Below are 25,159 nucleotides of genomic sequence, written 5' to 3'. Positions count from 1 at the left end.
CTCCCACCTCCAACACTCCTGGAAATGCAGGGGGAGGGATACCACTGAGGGGACTGGGAGCAGATCTGTCTGCCCTGGGCACAGAAAAGAAGCCATAGTGTAAAAGAGCAGCTAGTGTTTAAAATATGCACCCTTAGAACTCCCACCACAGAGAGGGGGGAGCTGCTGGAACACTATGGTTTACATGCATCCTATACCTTGATAGGGCAGATGGCAACAGGGTCCAGGCACCATACTCAGCCTGCCACCTTAGCAAGACCCAGGCCTCTAGCCTACACCAGCCCCAGATACCTTGGAGCTCAAACAAACAAGCAAGCAAACAAACAAACAAAAAACATAGTTTAAAGCAAACAAACAAAAAAATTAGAATATAGAAGAATGACACCCAGAACCATACCAAATGGAGGGGGAGCTACTGGAACTTTCTCTGGTTTGGCGGGGGTGGAGGCATAGTGAGCACCACGGTTTATGTTCCCCTTCCACCTTGATAGCATGGACAGGAGCATGGTCTGGGTACTCTAACTAACCTACCACCTCAGTGAGCCCTCGGTCCCTGGACCACACCAGCCCCAGCTATCCCACCAAGCCAGCCCCAGTGTGGCAGACATAGGGACACCCCTTTTCAGCACTCACTACAGTTCCAGCTATCACATCAGGGTGACACAGGTTCAAAGCACTATGGAACACTCCAGACCTGTACCACTTTAGATCCAGACAGCTTGCTAGGGCACCTCCAGCACAGAGTGCCCCAAGACCTCCTGATTCACACCTGCTTTTTGGCTCCAGATGCCTCACCTAGGTGTCCGCAGCACTGTGTACCCTAGGATACCCCAGTTTGCAAACACTTCAGCTTCATTTACCCTGCCATGCTCCCACTGCATGGAAAGCCCAGGGAGCATCCTGGTCCATGCTCATTTCATCTTTGGCTGCCCTGCCAGGGTGTTCTCTGCACAGAGATCCCAGAGACTGTCCAGTCTCATGCCTACTTCAGCTCCACCCAACCAAGGCAGCCTCAGCACAGAATGCCCTGCAACACCAGCCCATGACAATCACAACAGATCATTCCATCCCAAAACAGCAGAATGCACATTCTTTTCAAGTACACATAGAACATTTTCCGGAAGAGATCACATATTAGGCCACATAAAAAAGTCACATTGATTTAAGAAAATTAAAGTCATGTCATGCATCTTTCCCAGCCACAATGGCATGAAACTGGAAATCAATCAGAAGAAAACATAAATGGAAAAAACACAAACACACGGAAGGTAAACAACATGCTATCAAACAACCAACAAAGAAATCAGAAGAAAATTAAAAAAAAAATACATGGAAACAAATGAAAATGAAAACACAATGGTCCAAACCTCAAAAAATAAGAAAATGTTCTCTTTTTTTTTTTAGAGTTTTTTTTTTTATTTATTTTGAGAGAAAGTGAGAGGAAGTGGGTGAGGGGTAGAGAGGAGAGAAAGAGAATCTCAAGCAGGCCCCGCACTATCAGTGTGCACAGCCCAATGCAGGGTGGAACTCATGAACTGTGAGATCACGACCCGATCCTAAATCAAGAGTCACATGCTTAACCAACTGAGCCACTCAGGTGCCCCAAACAAGAAAAATTTCAAATGAACAATTTAATTTGAAGGAACTAGAAAAAGAAAAAAAAAAAAAGCCCAAGAACACTAGAAGGAAGGGAATAATAAACATAACACTCTGATAAACATATCAGAGCATAAATAAATGAAACAGAGATGAAAGAAAGAAAAAGAAAAGAAAGAAAGAAAGAAAGAAAGAAAAGAAAGAAAGAGGGAGGGAGGAAGGAGAAAAGATAAAAAAAATAAGAGCTGGTTTTTTGAATTGATAAACAAAATTTGTAAACATTTAGCCAGACTCATCAAGAAAAAAAGAGAAATTTGGGGCGCCTGGGTGGCTCAGTCGGTTAGGCGGCCGACTTCAGCTCAGGTCACGATCTCGCGGTCCTTGAGTTCGAGCCCCGCGTCGGGCTCTGTGCTGACAGCTCAGAGCCTGGAGCCTGTTTCGGATTCTGTGTCTCCCTCTCTCTGACCCTCCCCCGTTCATGCTCTGTCTCTCTCTGTCTCAAAAATAAATAAATGTTAAAAAAAAAATTAAAAAAAAGGAAAAAAGAGAAATTATTCAAATAAAATCAGAAATGAAATGAAAGAGAAGTAACAATTGGCACCACAGAAATACAAAGGATTTTAAGAGAACTCAATGAAAAATTATATACCACAAAACTGAACTAGAAAAAAAATGGAAAAAGTTACTAGAAATGTACAATCTCCCAAAATTAAATGAGAAAGAATGAGAAAATATGAACAGACCAATTACTAGTAACAGAATTGAGCTGGTCATCAAAAAACTACCACAAACAAAAGTCCAGAATCAGATGGATTCACAGGTGACTTATAACAAACATTTAAAGAAGAGTCAATACCTACTTTTCCTCAAACTATTCCAAAAGGTAGAAGAGGAAGGAAAGCTTCCAAACCCATTCTATGAGGCCAGCATTACCCTCATACCAAAAACACAAAGACACTACAGGCCAATAACCCTCATGAACATACATGCAAAAATCCTCAACAAAATGTTGGCAAATCACATTCAATAATTCATTAAAAAATTATTCACCATGATCAAATAGGATTTACACCAGCTGATACAAATCTATAAATCAATTAACACCAAAATGAAAGATAAAAATCATATGATGATCTCAATAAATGTAGAAAATCATTAGACAAAATTCAACATTCATTCCTGATAAAAACCCTCAACAAAATGGAGTTAGAAGGAACACACCTCAACATGATGAAAGCTGTATGTGAAAACTACATAGCTAACATCATACTCCATGGAGAGAAGCTGAGAAAATTTTCTCTATGGTCAGGAACAAGAGAAAGATGTCCACTTTTACCATTTTTTTTAATTTTTTTTTTAATGTTTATTTATTTTTGAGACAGAGAGAGACAGAGCATGAACGGGGGAGGGTCAGAGAGAGGGAGACACAGAATCTGAAACAGGCTCCAGGCTCTGAGCTGTCACCACAGAGCCCGAAGCGGGGCTCGAACTCACGGACCGCGAGATCATGACCTGAGCCGAAGTTGGCCGCTTAACCGACTGAGCCACCCAGGTGCCCCCACTTTTACCATTTTTATTCAAATAGTCTTAGAAGTCCTAGCTACAGCCATCAGACCACAAAAAGAACTAAAAGTCATCTAAATTGGTAAAGAAATTTGAACTGTCTCTAGTTGCAGATGGCATGATACTATACATACAAAATCCTAAGGTCTCTACCTAAAAACTATTAGAAATAATAAATGAAATCAGTAACGTTTCAGGACACAAAAGTCAGTTGCATTTCTATACACTAACAACAAAGTAAAAAAAGAGAAATCAAGAAAACAATTCCATTTACAATTGCACCAAAAATAATACCTAGAATAAACTTAACCAAGGAAGTGAAAGACCTATACTCTGAAAATTATAAAATACTGATGAAAGCAATTCAAGATGACATAAAAACAAAATGAAAAGATCTACTATTCTCATGGATTGGAAAAATTACTATTGTTAGGATGTCCATAGTAACCAACGCAGCCTACAGTTCAATGTAATAAATATCAATAGCATTTTTACAAAAGCAGAATAGTCCTAATATTTGTATGAAACCACAGAAGACCTTGAATAGCAAAAGCCATCCTGAAAAAGAACAAAGCTGGAGGTATCCCAAATCCAGATGCCAAGACATATTACTCAGCTGTAAAAATCAAAACAGAATAGTGCTGGCACAAAAACAGACATAGATCAATAGAACAGAATAGAGAGTACGGATATACAACCATGCTTATATGGTCAAATAGTCTACAACAAAGGACGCAAGAACATACACTAGGAAAAAGATGGTCTGAAAAACTAGTCAGCTATATGCAAATGAAGAGACTGGATCATTTTCTTACATCACACACAAAAACTCAAAATGGAGGTGCGTGGTTGGCTCAATCAGTAGAGTATGCAACTTTCAATCTTTGGGTTGTGAGTTCAAGCTCAAAATTGGATGTGGAGATTATTTAAAAATAAAATCTTAGGGGTGCCTGTGACTCAGTTGGTTAAGCATCCGACTCTTGATTTCAGCTCAGGTCATGATCTCATGGTTTGTGAGAGTGAGCCCTGCATTGGGCTCTGCATTGACAGTATGGAGACTGCTTGGGATTCTCTGTCTTTCCCTCTCTCTGCCCCTCCCCACTTCAAAATAAATATTTAAAAATAAATATCTTTAAATAAATAAATAAATAAATAACAAAATAAAACTCAAATGTATTAAAGACCTAAATGTGAGTTGTGAAGCCATAAAACTCCTAGAAGAAACAGAGGCAGTAATTTCTTGGACATCAGCCATGGAAACATTTTGTGGATATATCTCTTCAAGCAAGAGAAATAAAAGCAAGATAATTTTTAAGTGTATTTATTTATTTTGAGAAAAAGAGAGAGAGTGGGAAGATAGAGAATCCCAAGCATGCCCTGCACAGGCAGCTCAGAGACCAACTTGGGGCTTAAACTCACGAACCGTGAGATCATGACCTGAGCCAAAACCAAGAGTCAGATGCTTAACCAACTAAGCCACCCAGGCAACTGCAAAAATGAAATATTGGGATTACATTATAAAAAAGCTTTTTTAAAAAAAAATGTTTATTTTAAAAGAGAGAGAGAGAAAGAGAAAGACTGAGCTACTCAGGCACCCCTAAAAGTTTTGCACAGCAAAAGCAATCCTCAACAAAATGAAAAGGTAACCTACTCAATGTTAGAAGATATTCATAAATGATATATCCTATAAAAGGTTAATACCCCCAGTATATCAAGAACTTATACAACTCAATACCCCCAAAAAATCGAATTAAAAATAAGCAGAGATCTGATTAGAGATCTTCCAAAGGAGGCAAACAGATGGCCTACAAACACATGAAAAAATGCCCAACATCATTAATTATCTTGGAAATGCAAATCAAAACCACATTGGAATATTATCTCATACCTGTCAGAATGGCTAGAATCAAAAAGGCAAGAAATAGCAAGTGTTGGTGAGGATGTGGAGGAAGCAACCCTTATGCATTGTTGGTGGGAATGTAAATTGGGGCAGCAACTGTTGAAAACAGTATGGAGGTTACTAAAAAAATTAAAAATAGAAGTTTATACCTGAAACTACTATAACAGTATGTTAACTGAAATTAAAATAAAATAAAATAAATAAAAATAGAAATGTCTTATGACCCAGTAATTCTACTACTCGGTATTTACTCAAGGAAAACAAAAACATTAATTGAAAAGATACATGCACTTCTATGTTTACTGCAGCATTATTTACCATAGTCAAGATATGGAAGCAACCCAGTGTCCATCAACAGATGCATGGAGAAAGATGTGCTACACACACACACACACACACACACTGGAATATTACTTGAACATAAAAATAATGGGATCTTGCTATTCATGACAACAAGGATAGACCTGGAGCATATCATGCTGATTGAAATAAATCAGACAAAGAAAAACAAATACTATATAATTTCACTTGTATGTGGAATCTAAAACACAAAACAAATGAATAGGCAAACAAAAAGAAACAGACCCATAAATACAGAGAACTGATGGTTCCCAGAAGGAAAGGGGGGGATAGGCAAAATGGATAAAGGGGAGTGGGAGATATAGCTTTTCAGTTATGGAATGAATATATCACTGGAATAAAAGGTACCACATACAGAATATAATCAGTGGTATTGTAATAGCATTGTATGGTGACAGATGGTCGTTACAATTGTGGTGAGCACAGCATAACATATAGAGTTGTTAAATCACTAAGTTATACACCTGAAACTAATGTAACATTTTTTGTCAACTATAGTTCAAGAAAAAAAAATGTTAAGATAGCATAGAACTACATTTAGAGTTCCTGTAGGAACATATAGGCAAAAAAATACAACATTAAAAGCATCCTCTTTTAAAATTTGACATTTCCACCTCTAGCAGCAAGTTAAACATGGGAAAGAAAGTACCTTTTGTTTTCTAAATAAACAGAACTTCAAAACAACATCAAATTTAGGTATTATGAAAAATGTTACCATTTTGAAAACTTTAGCAAGGAAGTTATGTGTGTCATAACAAAATCTTACGTGTGTAATAACATACTTATTTTAGACTCTTCATTAAAAAAATACAAACAGCTATATGTCATAAATCTAACTGGGAATAAGTTACCTACATTTTTTTTAAAGAGGTGAACAGTTTTAATATTTTTTGTTTTATTTGTTTGTTTATTTATTTATTTTAGAGAGAGAGAGACAGAGAGAGAGAAAGAGTGCGTGTAAGAAGGGCAGAAGGAGAGGGAGCAAAAGAATCTCAAGTAGTTTCCACACAGTGCAGAGCCAGCACGGGGCTTAAACCCAAAACCCTGGGATTATGACCTGAGCCAGAATTAAGAGTCAGAAGCTCAACCAACTGAACCAACCAGGCAGGCGCCCTTAAGTTGCCTATATTTTAAAATATGATAAATAAAAAAAATTTAACATGCATATATTACAGAGCATGACAAATTAAATTTTCATGATTTAAAATATAGATAAAATGTGTTAATAAAACTATTTTCTTGGCTCATATGTTATACATGTTAAAGAATTAGGTATTCACATAGTCAAGATTTATCATCACAATTATTCCTATCCATAATGCATATTTCAGAGAAATCTATCTTTAATAATGCATAATGTATACACAATATACAATTATCTATATATCTGTAAATGTAATCCATGTATAATATGTATTGAGTTTTGTCATTATAAAATCCACTAGTATTCTGAAGTCAGAAAAATAAAACAAAATTCTTTTGATCTGGAACACCTGAGCATAATCTATGACTTTGATATCATTAGAATAGTTACATGAACTTGAGAAAGCTCATACTCTTCAAATTCCACTTTCCTTATTAGGAAATGAAACATAATTAAGCTTATCATTCTCTTATTTTGAGTTAGCAACTGTTAGAGTATTTCAGGCACTCAGGAGTCATAGTTCAACATAATGCTTCCTTTCATCAATATACACTGTTGTACTATTTTCTTTTTTTTAATTTTTTTTTCCAACGTTTTTTATTTATTTTTGGGACAGAGAGAGACAGAGCATGAACAGGGGAGGGGCAGAGAGAGAGGGAGACAAAGAATCGGAAACAGGCTCCAGGCTCCGAGCCATCAGCCCAGAGCCTGATGCGGGGCTCGAACTCACGGACCGCGAGATCGTGACCTGGCTGAAGTCGGACGCTTAACCGACTGCGCCACCCAGGCGCCCCTGTTGTACTATTTTCAATGGTCAGATATACTCTGATGCCTGTCATCAAATACCAACCTTAGCTTTGCAACACCCTGGAGTATAGTACAGTAAGTACAATGGTTCTTGCACATTTTTCTAAAAACACTTTCAATGTAATCAAATAAACACATTTTAATAAAGTAAAATTATTAACTATAAACATGCTCATTAATGTATACTCAGCCCAAGTTCCATTAAGAGAAAAAGGGAGAGAATGAAAGAACAGTTTCATTTCCTTGGCCGACATCCAAGGAAGCAACACTGAAACGTCTCACTAGTGTTAAAAAACAATCTTGAAATTGTACGATTTGAGGTAAGTGACCATTTTGTCTGTGTGGACAGTTTCTGCTACATAAGTGCTTGTAGGGAAAAAAGTAATTTTCTTCATTGACTTAATCTAGAATCCAGTTAATAATACAAGTTTTTCTTTTCTTTGCATCTTAGTCAAAATATCATTAAATTCTTTCTTCTTATTTAAAATGATATTGATCATTCAAGTTGATAAAAATCTTTACCAGGTGAGTGCTTTGTTGTAGGTGATGGGGTTTCTTACTTTATCTACATTTAAAGGTTTCAAATATAAAATAAGGCCATAAAAAGGAAGAGATAAGAATAGGATTACAAAATAAACTATAGAAAATTGTTAGAGAAACAAAATAGTTCTATCTTAGGTTATAAAAGAATGCATTAAGGGGCAAAGTCAACAAGGACACATACGTTTTCAAGTAAATAAATATATTTATAATTTTATTTTAACACCATGGTTTAAAGCCAACATGTGATCATTCATATTACATAATGATTCAAATAATTTAAGACATTTTATAACATATATCTGAATATTACTACCATTAATTATGATTATTTTGTTGTCTGTTTGAAAAAAATATAGAGAACTCCGTAAGACCTGCTTTCCTCTCCTTAGCTCTGTGGCTCTTCTGTTGCCAGGCACCCTGCTCACAACACTGAAACACTTCTGGGCTGTGTCACTTACCCTTGCAATAAACTACAACATTCAAGGGTGCCTTGTTCCACCTGGCCATTTAATAATTAAAGTGAGCTCTTCTAGAAAGGCAATAAACAAAACAAAACACAGAAATCAGGCAGCAATGCTAAGTCCAGGAGACAAGTGTTCTTTCATGATACATTCAAGAAACTTCCCTTAATATGAGGTCAGTCAGTATCCAATAAACTTTTTTCACATGTTCAGAGATATAAATAGGTTTCTGACTTTCTGTAGTTTGAATAAGACTCATTATGTATTTCATTTGAAGACACCCTGCTTTCATCTTTTGATCTCAATACAAGAGAAACAGAGAGAGAATTTAGTTCTTCAGTAGGAATTATCTCACTAGGATGGGAGAAACTAGTACTGTTTACAAACTCCCCAATGTGCATAGAATATGTGATGAAATTAAATGAAGACTATAACCAGAGAGACAAATGAGATGGATGAAAAGGTTGAACAGAAAATGTGCACTGCCAAGTGGAATGTTACATTTAAAAATAGTTGCATATAATTTTTAAGTAAGCCTATTTTTGTTGTCAAAATACAGTAAGAATAAGGTAGGAATATGTAAAATAAATATTTTATGTGATTGTGTACAAATGCAGAAAATGAAATATTTGGAGTGGAAACTAGCATATTACATGAAATAGCTAACATATGGAATGATGGAAAATTGATTTTATTCAATATTTCACATGTCACAGACTGATGATACATTGCTTATGGTCAAATGATTTAACCTAGGTTGAAATATTTACTGGTTTAAATAAACCTTCAGTGCATGTAGGATTCCACAGGGCCTTGAAAAGAAGAAAACAAAAGTAAATAAATGAATGACTTCAAATTAATGAAATGAAATGAAGTTTTTATTTCATATGAAAATTTAAAACATAAACACTTAAAAAAGCAGAGACCAACAAAAAACTGTTTTACTTATGATTTTCTAAGTCAAAATTCCAATTAAAATTTATGAATGTTTATTAGTAATGCTTACACGTTCCTAACTTCCAATGAAATACATTTTATGCAAGTAAAAGAGGAAAGATCGATTGGCAAAATTCTATTATTTCCTTTGGTTTTATGAATAAACAAAAACAAAAACAAAAAATAGTTTTACCCAACTCTTTCCTTTATGTATTTCTCAAATAAAATGGCTTAAAGAAAATTACATAATTAAATAATAGGTAAATCTCACATGGCTTTCGTGATATATTTCTAAACCATAGCCACCATCCAAGGTCCTAAACAAAACTCCAACAGAATTTTATCTGCAGCAGTTATTATTATTATTTTAACCTGTATACTTCATTATAGTTTTAAGTGATAGAAATGGAAACGTTTCATAATCTTCCATCTTTTCAACTTCAAAAAAAAAAAAAAAGAGAAACTCTATTGTGCAGAAAATATATATAAAAAGAAATACATAATCCACGAAGTATAGAATATAGCACTTGCCCCTGAGGAATGTAGAATTTATCTGAATATAAATGAATATAAATAAGAGAGAAGCCTTACTACAAGACTGACATATAACAAGACATCAGTTATATGTCAATACATAAAACTGGTGAGAATTTTTAGAATTTATAGTAACTGCCAACTACAAGATAGTAAGTTATACAGGACTGGTAACTGCTGACATAATTCTATGGAAAGAGAAATTACCCCCAGTTTGGGTCCTCACAGTAAGGATATGAAATTGGAGCATGGCTGGAAAACAGAGATCTATTACAGAGGAAGGACATTCCAGATAAAATGGTTAAAAACAAAACTCTAAACAACAGAGACAAGAAATAGCAATTTGTGTTGGTGCAGTTTAAGTAGAATAAAAGGTTTATGTTTGCAACATAAATAGAGAAGGGTTTAATTTCAGCGACTATGGGTACTGTTTGAGGAAAGTGAATTTTGTCTTTTAAGCCTTAGTGAATCATTGAGTTTTAAAGTAGAAATACAACACAATGAAAGGGGTGTGTTTGTTGTGGTTTTTTGTTTGTTTATTTGTTTTACAGACTTATGTGTGATGCTATTTAGATTTTACCATGTAGAGACTGTAAGTAGGAAGGCAAGATGAAAACCCAGGTGAGGAGGTCTTGAAGCGGCAAGCAGTATTGGAAGGTGACTATTTTCCAAACCCTGATTTCTCCCATCAAGATGCTTGTTCCAGTTTTATGAACAATTGACCTTCATTCAGGTTACAGCTCAAAAACAGCACACTCATGTAGTCCCTAATGAGTCTTTCCCAGACACAAGCTCTCCTCTTTACCTGATTCATCTCTTATTCTTGTCTTTCTGCTTATTTGTATCATGACCTTTATCACTGTGTGCAATTCTCTTATTTCTATTTCAAATGTATTGTCTATATTTATCACTGGAATGTGAGGTTTATAAAGAAATTTAACAACAGGCCCCAAAATGGAGTTTCTTTTCCTAAGCCTCACCAGAATTTAATAGCTAACCTAATTTTGGCTTTAGCCTATCCCAGGAGTGGAGTGGAATTTTCAAAAAGTCACTCTGGAATTTCCTGATCTGTACTAGTGACGTAGTCTACAAGACAAGACCTCCCTGCCCCCTCCCCACCATTACCCCAAGGGAGGGTGACCTTGCCCGATTGTTTGTTTTCTTTAGTTAAAACCTCTTTGTCTACCACTTCCCATTCTGCCTAGAAAAGCCTTCTGTTTGTACAGGTCCTGGAACTCCCTTCTATTTGCTAGATGGGCTTCTGCTTGATTAATGAATCACTGAATAAAGCCAATTAGATCTTCAAATTTACTCAATTGAATTTTGTTTTTTAACATTTGTCTATCTCTTGTTCACTGCTACAATCTCAGTGCCTGGAATGCAGCTTTTTATTTTTATTTTTTAAATGACTGTATAAATGAAAAAGGGTGGAGTAACTTGAGATGAAAGGAACCCCAGGACCATAATTACATGTTACACACAGAAGCAGAAATGTAACTGCCAACCAAACATGTTTAAAAAAAAAAAAAGTCCGCAGAATCATTAAGAATAACAAATGAACATTTGAGTACTTGTTCCCCAAATGCTACTGAATGAATGAAAGACAGAGGTGATATATTGTTATATTTCTGTATTTCCTAAATCTGGATTCTGTTTTTCAGTGTATTTTAAGCTTCTTAACATTCTTATTTTTAATAAAATTCTAACCCAGTTCTGCCTTTTAATTTTCTAAAAAAAAGTTAGAGTGAAAAAAATATCTTAAGAGGTTGACTATGTTCAGAGGCCCAAATGTTACTAGAATATATGATACTAACATTTCTCTTGACATAAAAGTTTACAATATTGTAGTACTTGTCATGTGGAGAGGACAAAAAGCCCCAGGACTTCTCTCATTTTTTAGCGAGTGGAACATGGAGAGGACTACAAGAAATACTAAAACTCAACTAATGAGGATAAATGTTTCCCCATGACTTCGCTGTAAGAACAACAAAAACTCAAAAGATACAAGTCTTTTTTTACAATGAACTACTCCGGGGATATTGTATATCAAGAAACAGATTAATCACCTTGGGCTTTAAAATGTGATGAACTCAACAGATCATCAAATTTGATACAAAAAACCCTCCTCCAATATTTAATATTTTTAGAAATTATATTTAAGAACAAAATATCTTAATACTTTGGTTTCTCGAAAATGTCTAAGTTATTTTATTTTGTATAGAGGTAGTGTTGGAAGTTAAATACATCATACAAACATAATTTTGTATTCATTATAGCAGTGTGGCAGAGTTTGCTCTTTTAAATCATTATTTACATTATTATTAAATTAAGTCATTATCAATTTATTAAATAAAAATATATTTCTACTGTGAAATTACAAATTATAAAGGCACATATGTTCATTGTTAAACATGAAAAAAAGAGAGAAGCAGAAATAAGAAAATAAAATGTCATACCCCTACCGATCAGAAAGGATCACATTGACTTTTGTGTATTTCTTTTCGTTTTTTTTTTTTAAACCAAAATGAAACCACACCATACATATATAATATATATATATATTATATATATATAAATAATATATATATATATTTTAATTACTGGACTTGCTGCTTACTTTTCTAAGTTAATGGCTTCTAACTTCCCATGTCAACATGTTTTCATTTGTAATAGGTATCCTTAATCAAATTTCCTCAAATGCCCTTCAAATACTACTAGTAAATGTTGCTATTAACTACTAACCTGTACAACCCAAGAGTTACAACTGGACCATGCATCACAGCCGAATGTAATGTCATTTTAAACCTAGATTCTAATTTTTAAAATTGGATTAGCCTCTCCCCTTACTGGGAAAACTTCTAAGTATACAGAAAAATAGAAAAACTAGTACAATTAGCACCTGCTTGGCAGAGCTAACACCTGGATTCAGTAGTTAAGAGTTTCTTGTGATATCTCTTTAGTCTCTTTAATTAAGATAATCTCCTAATATTTAACAGCACTTTAGATTTTAAGGATACAATGTCAGTTTTCTCAGAATACTGCACATTTGGAAGTTTTCTGACAGTTGACCTATGGTATTGTTTTACATATCCATCCACTTTCTGTGTTGCCTGTATATTGGAAGTTAGGCCTATAAGTCTGAATTTTTTCAGGTTACATGTTTCTGACTGTAGTAAATTCTGTAGTAAATTATGAGTTCCTGTTGATAGTTTCTATTTGGATATTATATTACATGTTTCTTTTTCCCTTTTAATTTATATTTTCATAATTACATTTCTTTTCTCTCATCTTTCAATATGTTGAGTACTAGTAACATTTGATTTAATTAGTTAAATCTTACAATGTACATAAATTAAAAAAAAATTTTTGAAGTTTTATTTTTTTAAATTTACTTCCAAGTTAGTTAGCATATAGTGCAACAATGATTTCAGGACTAGATTCCTTAGTGCCCCTTACCCATTTAGCCCATCCCCCCTCCCACAACCCCTCCAGTAACCCTCAGTTTGTTCTCCATATTTATGAGTCTCTTCTGTTTTGTCCCCCTCCCTGTTTTTATATTATTTTTGCTTCCCTTCCCTTATGTTTATCTGTTTTGTATCTTAAAGTCCTCATATGAGTGAAGTCATATGATATTTGTCCTTCTCTGACTGACTCATTTTGGTTAGCATAATACCCTCCAGTTCCATCCACGTAGTTGCAAATGGCAAGATTTCATTCTTTTTGATTGCTGAGTAATACTCCATTGTGTGTGTGTGTGTGTGTGTGTGTGTGTGTGTGTGTGTGTGTACCACATCTTCTTTATCCATTCATCCATCGATGGACATTTGGGCTCTTTCCATACTTTGGCTATTGTTGATAGTGCTGCTATAAACATTGGGGTGTATGTGTTCTTCAAATAGTTTCAAAATTCTTATAACAGTACTAATAAAATTCTACTGAGTCAAGTTATATATTTTTTTGCAGTTCTCTTGGTCCTTAGGCTATAACCCACTAAGGAACTACAACCAGAGAATGGGTCCAAATCACTTTACAATATTTTTCCCCCTGTGGTTATATTCTAATTTGATGTCCAGTTAAGTTTATCTATTTCAAGTACATTTACTCTTTTTTCTCCCATGAGAACTATATTAGAATATACACTTTTAAAAAATTCACTTTGTCATCCCTTCCACACTATTTTTTCTCTCTTGCTTCCCCTTGTAGATAAACATGTTTATTATTTCCATTATCTGTACTTATACAAAACATCAAAAAAATGAAATACCGTATAACTACACTTTGACTTATTAACAGATTCTAAAAATTACTCCACATTAGAACACTGATGTTTTCCTTTTTTTTTTAGTTTTATGCTCCTCCATTATGTAAACGAGCCATTATAAAACAGCCCCCTATTGATGGACATTTGTGTTAATTTTTTGTCTTTATTACAATGAATGCCAATTAAAAAAAGTTATGGGAATTTTATTTGGTATATGCAAATGTGTATGCGCAGCATAGAGTTCTAGAAATAGCACTGCTGACTGGAGGATAAAACCACATAAATTTTGATTTTTCAAAATTCGCCTTGATAAGGAATTGTGCCATATAAAAATGTCCTTTAAAAGGACAAAGAAATTAAAAAGAAATATAAAAGATATTTAAAAGGTTCACAGGATAGAATGATATTCAGTCACTTAAATCAATAAGTTAAAAAAAACATTAATATTATGAAGCCGCCTCAGGCCCATGGACCAACCTACTAGTCTTTAACTTTAGCAAATTCCCTTAGCCCATGTGATTAACTAACCCCTTTCTTTGTATACCTATAGATCACGGGTTCTTTCTGCCCTTGTGCTAATCATGAAAGAGAAACCAGGTCGCCTTGCACAACCTCTGAGCACTGAGATAATGTCTGAAGCTGGCATCATCAAGGCTACATGTAATCAAGGAATGTTATGGACCAGTTCACCCCCTTTACTGATTAACTACCCTAAACCCCTTTATAAATTCCTAGGCCAGGCAGAAACTTTGGAGGTGGCTTTTGGACCAGAGTCCAACTTTTCTCCAGGTGGCCAGCCTCCTGAATAAAGCTCATATTCCTTTCCAATCAACACTTTTGAGTTTTGGCTCTTCCAGCAATGACAGGCAGCTAAACTTGGGTTTCAGTAACAATTAGAGTAAGATTATATCCATTATATTTGAAATACTAAAATATTTGTTTATGTACATGTAATATATTTATAATGATTCAGTGTTTGTGTGTTTATTTTAACATACTAAATAATCAAAATTGAGGAAAGCTTTTAAAAGAGTAGAAAATACATACACTCAACACCAAGTAATTTTGGTGTATTTTTATAATTCACATTAAGTTCCTTTTAGTTTCATATTTCTTAATGTTAAATGATGAGTCATTATTGTGAGACATAAGTGAAATGATTGATTTTCAGAAATACCAAATAAAAGCTGGGCTGTCTAGTTAACAACAGGCTTACAACCTATTGGAAATATCTACCACCCACCCCCTCATAATGGAGTCCCAAACCCTTAGACACTTAACTTCCTGGTTCTTCCCCTCTCCCTTTTGTGGGCTTATCTTCACAGGCTTTGCAATGAGCATGCGCCATAAAACTGAAGTCTCTGTGTTGCAAGAACATTGATTAAAGCCTCCCTTCTCTGTGCTCCCAGTCTCTGACTCCCTCCTTCGATTGGTTCAGTGGGCTTATTTCTCACATTACTGATGCTCCCTCAAAGAAGAAAAACTAATCGTTTCAGACTAAATTAGCTTTTGTAGCAACTTTCTAATAAATTAACAAAGTTTTTAAGGAACATTTTAGGAACAATATTGAGTGTTTTTTGTAAACCTAAAAAGTTGAAAAGCACTATTTTCAATTCTATAATAGTCTTAAAATATGAATAATTTATCAATTTTTAGGTTATACTCTTCAATGCAAGAAAATATTGAACCTGTCTAGAGTATTTTTCTCTCTGAAAATCCTCTATATCAGATGGTACCTTAAATATATTTTCCTTTAATTTGATGGATTAAACCCAAATTCATAATCAATATACAAGCACAAAATTCATAAATAAAATAATGACAAATCTGAAGTTATTCTGACATGTAAAAAACTATGACTCTCTAAGTACTCTGCATTGCAAATTACACTCTGGTATAAATTGTCTCTACAGTAATTCAACTTTATGAATTTAAAATTCTAATTATCATTTTAACAATGTAGCATCACATGAGTATCATTTCCTGGTACTCTTACTTCACAGAGCATGAGATTAACGTTACATGTGGCTCCCTTTTAGGAAACTTTCTGTAATGCAATATCCTGAAAATTCCTATTCCTTTACCTGTTTGGTACAAAGTCAAATATTTATGGAACTGTTTTCTTTAATTCTCTACACCATTTATAAGTTATGAAAACAGCTTATGTTTTTGTTTTGAAACACTAATAACGTGATATTTAATGCCTTTCCCCCTGGAATCATTCTCCAGTTCTTTCACTGGAAGAAGATATAAACTGGTATAAAAGAGAATTTGCCACCCAAAATATGCCTCTTTGACATAAGGATTATCTTGAGCTGGTTATTTTTAAGCACCAAAGACACAGCACAAGTTCTGAAAACAAAGTAAAAGTTACTCTTTTAGTAAAATACATTTACATTTATAAGGAAAAATCTCCATTTGTAAGGTGTGTCCCTCTCTGTACTAGGAAGAGAAGGATGACCGAATCTCTGGAAACTCATCAATGGAGCAGGCACAGACCTAAATCTGCATAACAACCTTATCCTTGTTTACTCTGTACTTCCTGGTTATCTGTTATAACCTCTCCTGAGCCTCAACAGCCTTCTTTTGTCTTTAGCTGGGAATGATACAGAAGGTGGTGGCCTGGCCATTTTGGGAAATTTTCCTGGGTATCTTCCATATATACAGGAAGTATTTTCCTACTGTTAATCTTTTATGATAGGGGAGGTCTCTGCCAAGAACCTGGGAGGGTAGAGGGGAAATCATTTTCCTTCTGCTACAGTTCAGTGCCTCCAGAAGGGATCTGATGAGACCTCATTCTTGGGGGAGCCTGCAGATGGGATCCTGGAAAACTGGCAGAAATTAACAAAGGCTAAGAATTCTTACCAAAGTCAGCTCTCGCAAGTATCTCTCTCTGTAGTGGCTGATCAAGAGATGAAGATTAAAAATTCTTATTGCTTCCTTTCCAAATTTAAATTAACAGGAGATAATATTTATGTAAACTAGTTCCTTGGGTATAGTGAATTTGGTAAATTTGTTGTGAGTAATCTGGTTTTCTGTTGAGTCTCTTTTCTCCCAGAGATGACCATTGTTTTTGTTTGTTTTTGGTGGTTTGTCTTTTGTGTCATTGGTCACAAAAAGAACCATAGCCTAGAGGAGGTTTTCCTTTTGTCTTATTTTAGGTCAGAAGACTTTGGCTTTGTGACCAGTGAGAATATACTCTGGTCTCTGCCAGCTGGAAAATGAATGTGTCCACATGCATTTGGCATAAAACCCAATAGGCTGTGGATCCCAAAGGCAGCATACTCTTTGTCCAACTATGCCACCTCTCAGGGGAGATTGTCTTAAAGGATCCTGGTTCCATAAGGGGTCTTTGTAGTCTCAACCTGCATTGTCTCATTAGTGCTGAAAAAGTCCCATTCTAGTACCATCTGTTTGGGGTAACTGATTAGAGAGTCTGTGACTGGAGGCATCCAAAGTTCTCATTCTTACCACCTGTGGCAACAGGTCTTTGCTTTCCTAGGATAACTGAAAGTAAATTTTCTGGATCTTGTGAGGGCTGCATGTTTACACCTTCTTTTGGGATGCCTCTTGGATTTATGGTTAAACCATAAATTTATGGTTAAGCCTTATTGGTTTGAGTTGCTATTGAATTAATAAAAGATCCTACTTGTCAATGACCAAATGATGGATACTCTGAACTGAAAACATAAACAAACTTCTATATTTGAAAAAAAAAAAAAATAGAGAGTTCTTTTTTTAAAGAATTATCTTATTGGTATCTACAGAAAGACTAAATTGAAAAGAAGACACAAAGAAGTATAATGGCTCACATTATGGGCTTCTTTAACAAGATAAAATTATGAAGTTTTATTTATTTATTTATTATTTATTATTATTTTTATATTTTAGTTAGTTTACATACAGTGCAATATTGGTTTCAGAAATAGAATTCAGTAATTCATCACTCACAAAAAAACACCAAGTGCTCATCACAAGTGCCCTCCTTAATACCTATCCCACTTTCACAAGATACTACCAAATTTAGAGAAGAGTTAGAAAAATCAGTGGACATTCACAACACCACTCACAGGAACTTTGACTAATGGCTAAGGTTCTTCCTCTCTATGATTATACTGTAGTTATCAGACAAGCTGGCTCCCCCCCCCCCCCCCCCCCACACACACACCAAGTAAACAGATCAGAATTTCTCCCAGATCCTCCTACAAATGATCAGGAAATGGATTAGCTGGAGGCCAAGGGTCAGAGGCTGATACAAACAAAACTAAGTTTAAGGTGTTCCCCCCCTTAAGTTTAAGTTGGTCTAAGGATGAAGGGTACATTTGGGGGGGTGGGGGAAGAAGACCACCTGAAGGCCTTGGTTGAATGCTTTATGCATCCTGCACAAAGACCTACTGAAGTTCCAGAACATAGAAATATTTTGATTTCTTAACTGGACATCTTCTTCTGCTATAAAGCAAATTGAAATTGCAGTCAGATGTGTGGGTCAGTTCCCTGATATCATTCAGGCTATAACCCAATTCTTTGAGTAATTAGAAACAACTGCTTTTGTCTTGCAAATCTTTGTAAAAACAGAGGTACAGTTCCAGAAGCAATGCAAAATCCATCTGTCCTTTTTTTACTAATTCTCCAAACTTCTCAAAATTCATCTCAAAATGCTTGCAAAAGATCAATACATTGGAAACTGAATGTCCTTTGCCTAAGAGAAATCAGGAAATTTTAAATAGTAATTACCTCAGACCACTGATAATAGGCAAATATACCCCCAAACTCCATTTTGGAGAAAATGCAGATACTTTCTGTGATTTTGAGACATAAATTTTCTACCCATCTTCTCCATGTTCTAAGAGCCATTCTTTAAAATGCAAACTTTAAGAAGATATTTCTCATCAGAAGGAGAAAAAAGGATTTATTGGAAATTGGGCAGATGAAATATCCCAGTGTCTTCCTCACAAATATTAGTATGAAAAACTTTAGCTATCTGAGCTGGTAAAGTGCCAGAAACACGATTTGCATCCAAATATTCTCTTATAAACTAGTGAGTTTAGTGTTGTACCTGACTCATAGCTAAAATTTTAGCTATAAGATCTCTTTTTCAGTCAGCCTATATGTTTACCTGTGTCTATATATGATGTGAAATGTGTGATTTTTTAAATTAACCTCTGGATGCTATTGCTAAAATAGTTTTTAGGTGAACTTTTGAGCAACAATTATGTGTTTATGATATAGCTACTGAAACAGTTTCCCAAATCTCTTAGGTAACTTCTGCCTTTAGGGTTTTCTTGAGTTAAGCTGAATGATGTAAATTTATTGAATATCTAGATCATGTGCAAATAAGATAAAATACTGAACATTAATTGCTGAACATAGGTTTAATCTGAACTGGGTAAGAATGTCCAGAACTGACTCAAGTAATAGAAAACCAAGCAGAACAAGAATAACATGGTGCTGAATAAACTCATGAAAATGCGAATTCTTATGACTTTGTTTGCAACGTTGATTCTTTAAGGTTTTGTTTTTTTCTAGATTTAAGGAAACTTTTTTTTTTCTTTTCTAGTAAGCTAAGTATGAATTACAGCAATTTGGTAAGTATGTCTTTGTGAACACAGATGAAACAATTACTTTTTCTCCCTATCTGATCCCTTGAGAATGTGCATAGAATTGAACATGACCAAACAGGTTCAAGGAACCAAGTTTCACTTCATGGAGCAGATAACACTCCTTGGAAAAGCAGCCTGGTATTTTGCTTACAGCGATCCCAGCAGTCCTACCAGATGACTAAGAAAGCTCACTTTCTGGATGGTGCAGAAGCCATAGGATATCTCTGGGACCTCAAGAAGAGAGAAATTAATCCAAATCTCTAGATACTGCAGGCAAAGTCTGATGGTGAGCCCTTCACTTGGCTTCCTATCCTCAAGGCTTTTAAAAGTTCAGTCTAAAATTCCCTGTGAAAGTCCCAGCAAAGTAGACCTCAAAGGAACCTATACATATTCAACCACTATTCTTCCTGCACATAATCAGGTCAAGTTTAATGAAACTAAACTTAGTTTGCAAACAAATTAGTCCTACTGTGATTATTTTGGCAAAAATAAGGGTGATTATAGAGAAAATTATGTTTCAGTAGTACAACTTTGTGGATATTAGATTCTAGTCCAATTTATTGTCTTAGAAATGTTGTTTTCTACCTGTAAATTGGACCAAATCCTAAATTCTAACAATTTTCTCAAATATTTTGCTACAACTCTCTGAACTAATTTCCAATTTTATCCCACCCTTCTTCTTTTCTTTTTTTAATGTTTGTTTATTTATTTTTGAGAGTGTGGGGCGCCTGGGTGGCTCAGTTGGTTGAGTGAACGACTTCAGCTCAGGTCACGATCTCACAGACTGTGAGTTCAAGCCCCACATCAGGCTCTGGGCTGATGGCTCAGAGTCTGGAGACTGCTTCCAGTTCTGTGTCTCCCTCTCTGTCTGCCCCTCCCCCGTTCATGCTCTGTCTCTCTCTGTCTCAAAAATGAACGTAAAAAAAAAAAAAATTAAAAAAAATAGAGAGTGAAAGAGAGAGAGAAGGTGGGGAGGGGCAGAGAGAGAGGGCGACACAGAATCTGCAGCAGGCTTCAGGCTCTGAGATGTCAGCACAGAGCCCGATGCTGGGCTCAAACCCGCAAATTGTGAGATCATGACCTGAGCCAAAGTTGGGTGCTTAACAGACTGAGCCACCCAGACATCCCTCTCCCACCATTCTAACTTGAAATGACTGAGAGGACACAAAGCAAAGCAAAACAAAACAAAACAAAAAACAAAAAACCTATCCTTTTCCCAAAGCTGTGCGAATTGAATGTGAACAACTTCATATAAACTTAAGAGAAATCATCACAACAGCACATATGGACAACCTTTTGTGCCTGCTGATATGTAGGCCACTCAGAAAGTTCACCTTAACACCTGATGACATCAGAGATATTCAAACTTTGAAAGATGATTTGAACCTGACATATAGAAATCTCAATTGGCTGCCCCCTACCTCCGCCCTGTTCTCACAAACTGCATTATTATAGTTTGTGCTAATTGTTAAACTTTGCTTATCTTTTTCCATAGACATGCCTCTTATTAAATACCTGATTGCTAGCACAATATAAGACTAACTTTGGGAGCCCATCTGCAAGACCACTTCCTAAAATGAGACATAGCAGTTAATTGAAGTGATCTATTTTCAGGAGTCAGACATGGGCTCAGTGAAATATTGGAGCAATGTATCAACTCAGGTTCTGGATTGTGAAACTTCTTGGGGAAGTTTCAAGGTGGAATTGAAGGGAAGCAGAATTTGCCAGCCCAAATATGCTTTTTGGCATAACTTGAACTGGTAATTTTTAAGAGATTGCAGACACAGGGAAACCTCTGAAAATCAAGTAGAAGCTACCCTTTTGTAAAGGTTATTTATATTTATAAGGGAAATCTCCATTTGAAAGGGTATCTCTCTTTCTGTACCAGGAAAAGGGGATGGCCAAATCTCTAGAAAGCCTTATCAAAAGAGAAGACTTAGACTTATATCTGCGTAACACCCTTACCCTTGTTCACTGTGCTCTTCCCACTGGTAAACTTCCACAACTGGCCTCCCCAACCCCCAACATCTTTATTTGGTCTTTAGCTGGAGATGGCATTTAAGGTGATGACTTGGGCCATCTCAGGAGTCAACTTAATTTCCCTAGGTATCGCCTGCGTATAATAGGAGGCCTATACGTTACTAACCTTTCGTTTCTCTTCTTTTAATCTTTTATTACAGAGGTTCTCAGCCAAGAAATTTGAAGGATAAAGAAAAATTACTCCCTCCATCCCCATACCCTTCTAGGTATCCCCAGTTCCCAAAGCATAAGTCAAGTGCTTGAGAAACTTTTTGATGGAGCAAGATCATTATGAGGGCTAATGATCTTTATAGATATTATGCATTTATGGTGCTAAATCAAGTACAAGTGGGAGAGTTGTCAGAGAATAGTGAATCTCACGGGAAACCAAAAGGAAAAAATAAATTAATTTAATTAATTAAATCTGATGGTCTAATGAAACAAAGGCTCAACTATGACAACACAGAAATGCCATCAGCAGGTATAGTGGAAAAAATAAAACACTGTCATACTTATGGTATGGCAAAATTTGTCATTACTGTTTCAAATTAGAATATATTGTTTTATGATTTCTGCATACTGAAAATGTAATGTTTCTAGAGTCAGTGCAACTTTTACCTTTAAAAGAAAATATATTAATATTAATTTATACCAAGTATAACAAAGTTCAGTAACAAATAGTTGCATAAGTATGATTTAATCATATTAAAATACACATAATCGGGGCGCCAGGGTGGCTCAGTTGGTTAAGCGTCTGACTTTGGCTCAGGTCATGATCTTGCAGTTCACAAGTTTGAGCCCCACGTCGGGCTCTGTGCTGACAGCTCAGAGCCCGGAGCCTACTTCAGATTCTGTGTCTCCCTCTCTCTTTGCCCCTCCCCCACTCAAACTTTTTCTGTCTCTCTAAAAAAAGAAAAATTCAAAAATGCATATAATCATCTTAAACATTGTATTAGTGTACATTTGCATCTAATCCTAACATCTATAATAAATACAAATAGTGAATAACAGTAGATTTTGTTTTGTACCTATGTCATGCAGTTGTGTGTGTGTTCAGGGACTATGTGTTTTGATGTATGTATTATATTGCTTCAAGAATACATTTGTATATATTTAAATAGTAAATTTGCTTTTCCAGATTTTCTTGATTGTAGATCAAATTAAAGGAAAGCAGTGCTTTCCCTAGATATGAATTCATATAAATCTATAAAGATATATGTTGACCAAGTAACTGAGCAAAGTCTTAGAACTTAAATTAACACAAATTATGTTACCAAGTGAGCTACCACAGCCTGTAACTTAGTGAAGGTAAGTCCTGGTGCACTGAGCTGGCCAAGTGCTCCATCCCAGGGAATAGCGAGGGGGCTGGATAAATCAAAAGCTTAAGCTCCTCGCTGGGTTTGTGAACATGGTTGCTGAACAAACTCGTCATAAGATAAGCCCAAAACTCAAACGATGAGGGTTTGGAAAAGACAAAGAGAAATTTATTTTAGGTGCCTGCAGCCGGGGTAAGTGGTAGGCTCAAGCCTTAATAATCAACCTTTGCACCTACAAGATGGACACCTAGAGTTTTATAAAGAGAATGGGTATGTACAAGAGAGTGGCCAGAGAGCACAGGATCATTGCTAAGGGATCAGTATGTGTTCAGTACATGATCACTGTCAGAGAAGGGGGTACGGGGGTGTGTAGTCTCCTAAGTATTCCATTGCTACCAGGCTTTTCTGGTCTGGTGGTTGGAATGTTCCAGTCACTGTCAATGCCTCAAGAAAATGCAATAAGAAGTAACTGTTCGGGGTCTATAGTTGAGCAAGAGAGCTCGCTGACAATTACGACGAATAATTGCAATTGCATAATGGATCACCAATAGTCACTGAAATATGCCTTTAGTGTATATATTGTATTTTCTTCCAAAGAGTGGTAAAAATTCCTTCAGACAGGACTCCCTGTCATGAAACGCTTATTTAGCATACTGGAAAATCTTAGAAATTTTGTCATTAAATCTAGTTTTCCTATAGAGGTGGTGATATGAGACAGAACTTTAAATGGGTTGGAAGAAATTTTATTTTCAACAATGATCAAATTTCTCTTTTATCAATGCTATCATAGAATCAACATATTTTTCAGCAAATGTGATAATCATTATTACTAATTAAAGAAGGCAAAATATAAACCCAGAATACGCCCTCTTTAGCATGAGAATTATCTTGAGCTGGGTATTTTTAAGAAACACAGATGCAGGAGAAGCTATAAAAATGGAAAACAAGTTATTGTTTTATAAACAAAATTTACATTTATAAGGGAATCTCCATTTGTAAAGGTGTCTCTCTGTACCAGGAAGAAGAGGACAACTCTCAATCTCTAGAAACTCTTATCAATAAAGAAGGCATAGTGTCTTAAATCTGCACAACAGTCTTACCCTTGTTTGCTATGCTTTTCCTTGTAACCTTCCATAACTGGTCTCCCCTACTGCCCCCCACACAACCCCACCGTATCATTTTCTGTCTTGAGCTGGAGGTTGTATTTAAGATGGTGACTTGGACCATTTCAGGGAGTTACTCAGTTTCCTAAGTATCTCCACATATACAGGAGGTATACATGTCACTAAATTTGTTTTTCTCCTCTTTATTTGTTTATTACAGGTAGGTCTACACTCAAGAACCTAGAAGCATAGAGGGAAAGTTATTTTTCCTCCCACATAATTTAAGATATATACAATTTATGTGTCTGTGTGTTCTTTTATTGTTTTATTCTGATGAATATTTTTACAATTACAAGAGCTTTTTTTAACACCTATCCTTGCTATTTTTCCCAAAAGGATTTCAGCTATAAATTATCTTAACTAAAGAATTATCAGTCAAGTAATACTGAGTCTATGTAGTCAGAACTGAAATAAAGACCTGGAGGCATTCCAGGAATGATCTGGCTCCTAGATAAAAATTTAAGATTTTTATTTTTATTTTTATTTTATTTTTTTCAATATATGAAGTTATTGTCAAATTGGTTTCCATACAACACCCAGTGCTCATCGCAAAAGGTGCCCTCCTCAATACCCATCACCCAAGACAAAGCATTTGTTCTTACTGACTGAGGGGCTTTGAGGGGTATTCAAGGAGCATAATCACAAAAAGATTTCTGACTAAATGTGATTTTTACCTCACCACCTTCAAGCCTCACATCTCGCCCTGGACCGGCCTAGATCACCCTGTTTAAAATTTCTGATCATAGTCTTGGCCCTCAACCCCTCATTCACAATTATCCTTTCCTTGTGCTACTTTTCCTTTTTAGACTGCACTTAGCACCTACTAACACACTACATACTTTACTTAACTTTATTATTTATTATAAGTATGCTGTCAAAAAAGGCAGGCTTTATAAGCAAATATTTGTGTGGTTTGATTAAAGGAGGTATTCCAAGCACCTAGAACAGAGCCTGGC

At 35.5% G+C, this 25,159-nt stretch overlaps 1 protein-coding gene across 2 annotated transcripts in view; it reads right to left on the bottom strand.

Annotated features, from left to right (window-relative positions):
- CCSER1 (coiled-coil serine rich protein 1) overlaps positions 1 to 25,159 on the bottom strand; it is an 843,785-nt gene that overhangs the window by 151,175 nt on the left and 667,451 nt on the right. Inside the window, exon 10 of one of the 2 annotated variants that reach the window (XM_049632120.1) lies at positions 7,363 to 9,186. The exons of the other annotated variant lie outside the window; for it this stretch is intronic. Coding sequence (XP_049488077.1) covers positions 9,127 to 9,186 — 60 coding nt within the window. The 3' untranslated portion in view covers positions 7,363 to 9,126. Of the gene's footprint in view, positions 1 to 7,362; positions 9,187 to 25,159 lie in introns of those variants that run through there. 2 annotated transcript variants of the gene reach the window in all.

The sequence above is a fragment of the Panthera uncia genome, chromosome B1 (genome assembly GCF_023721935.1).
Source record: "Panthera uncia isolate 11264 chromosome B1, Puncia_PCG_1.0, whole genome shotgun sequence".
Taxonomy (NCBI): domain Eukaryota; kingdom Metazoa; phylum Chordata; class Mammalia; order Carnivora; family Felidae; genus Panthera; species Panthera uncia.
The sequence above is the reverse complement of the archived record's forward strand: the minus strand, read 5'-3'. Positions and strand labels throughout refer to the sequence as shown.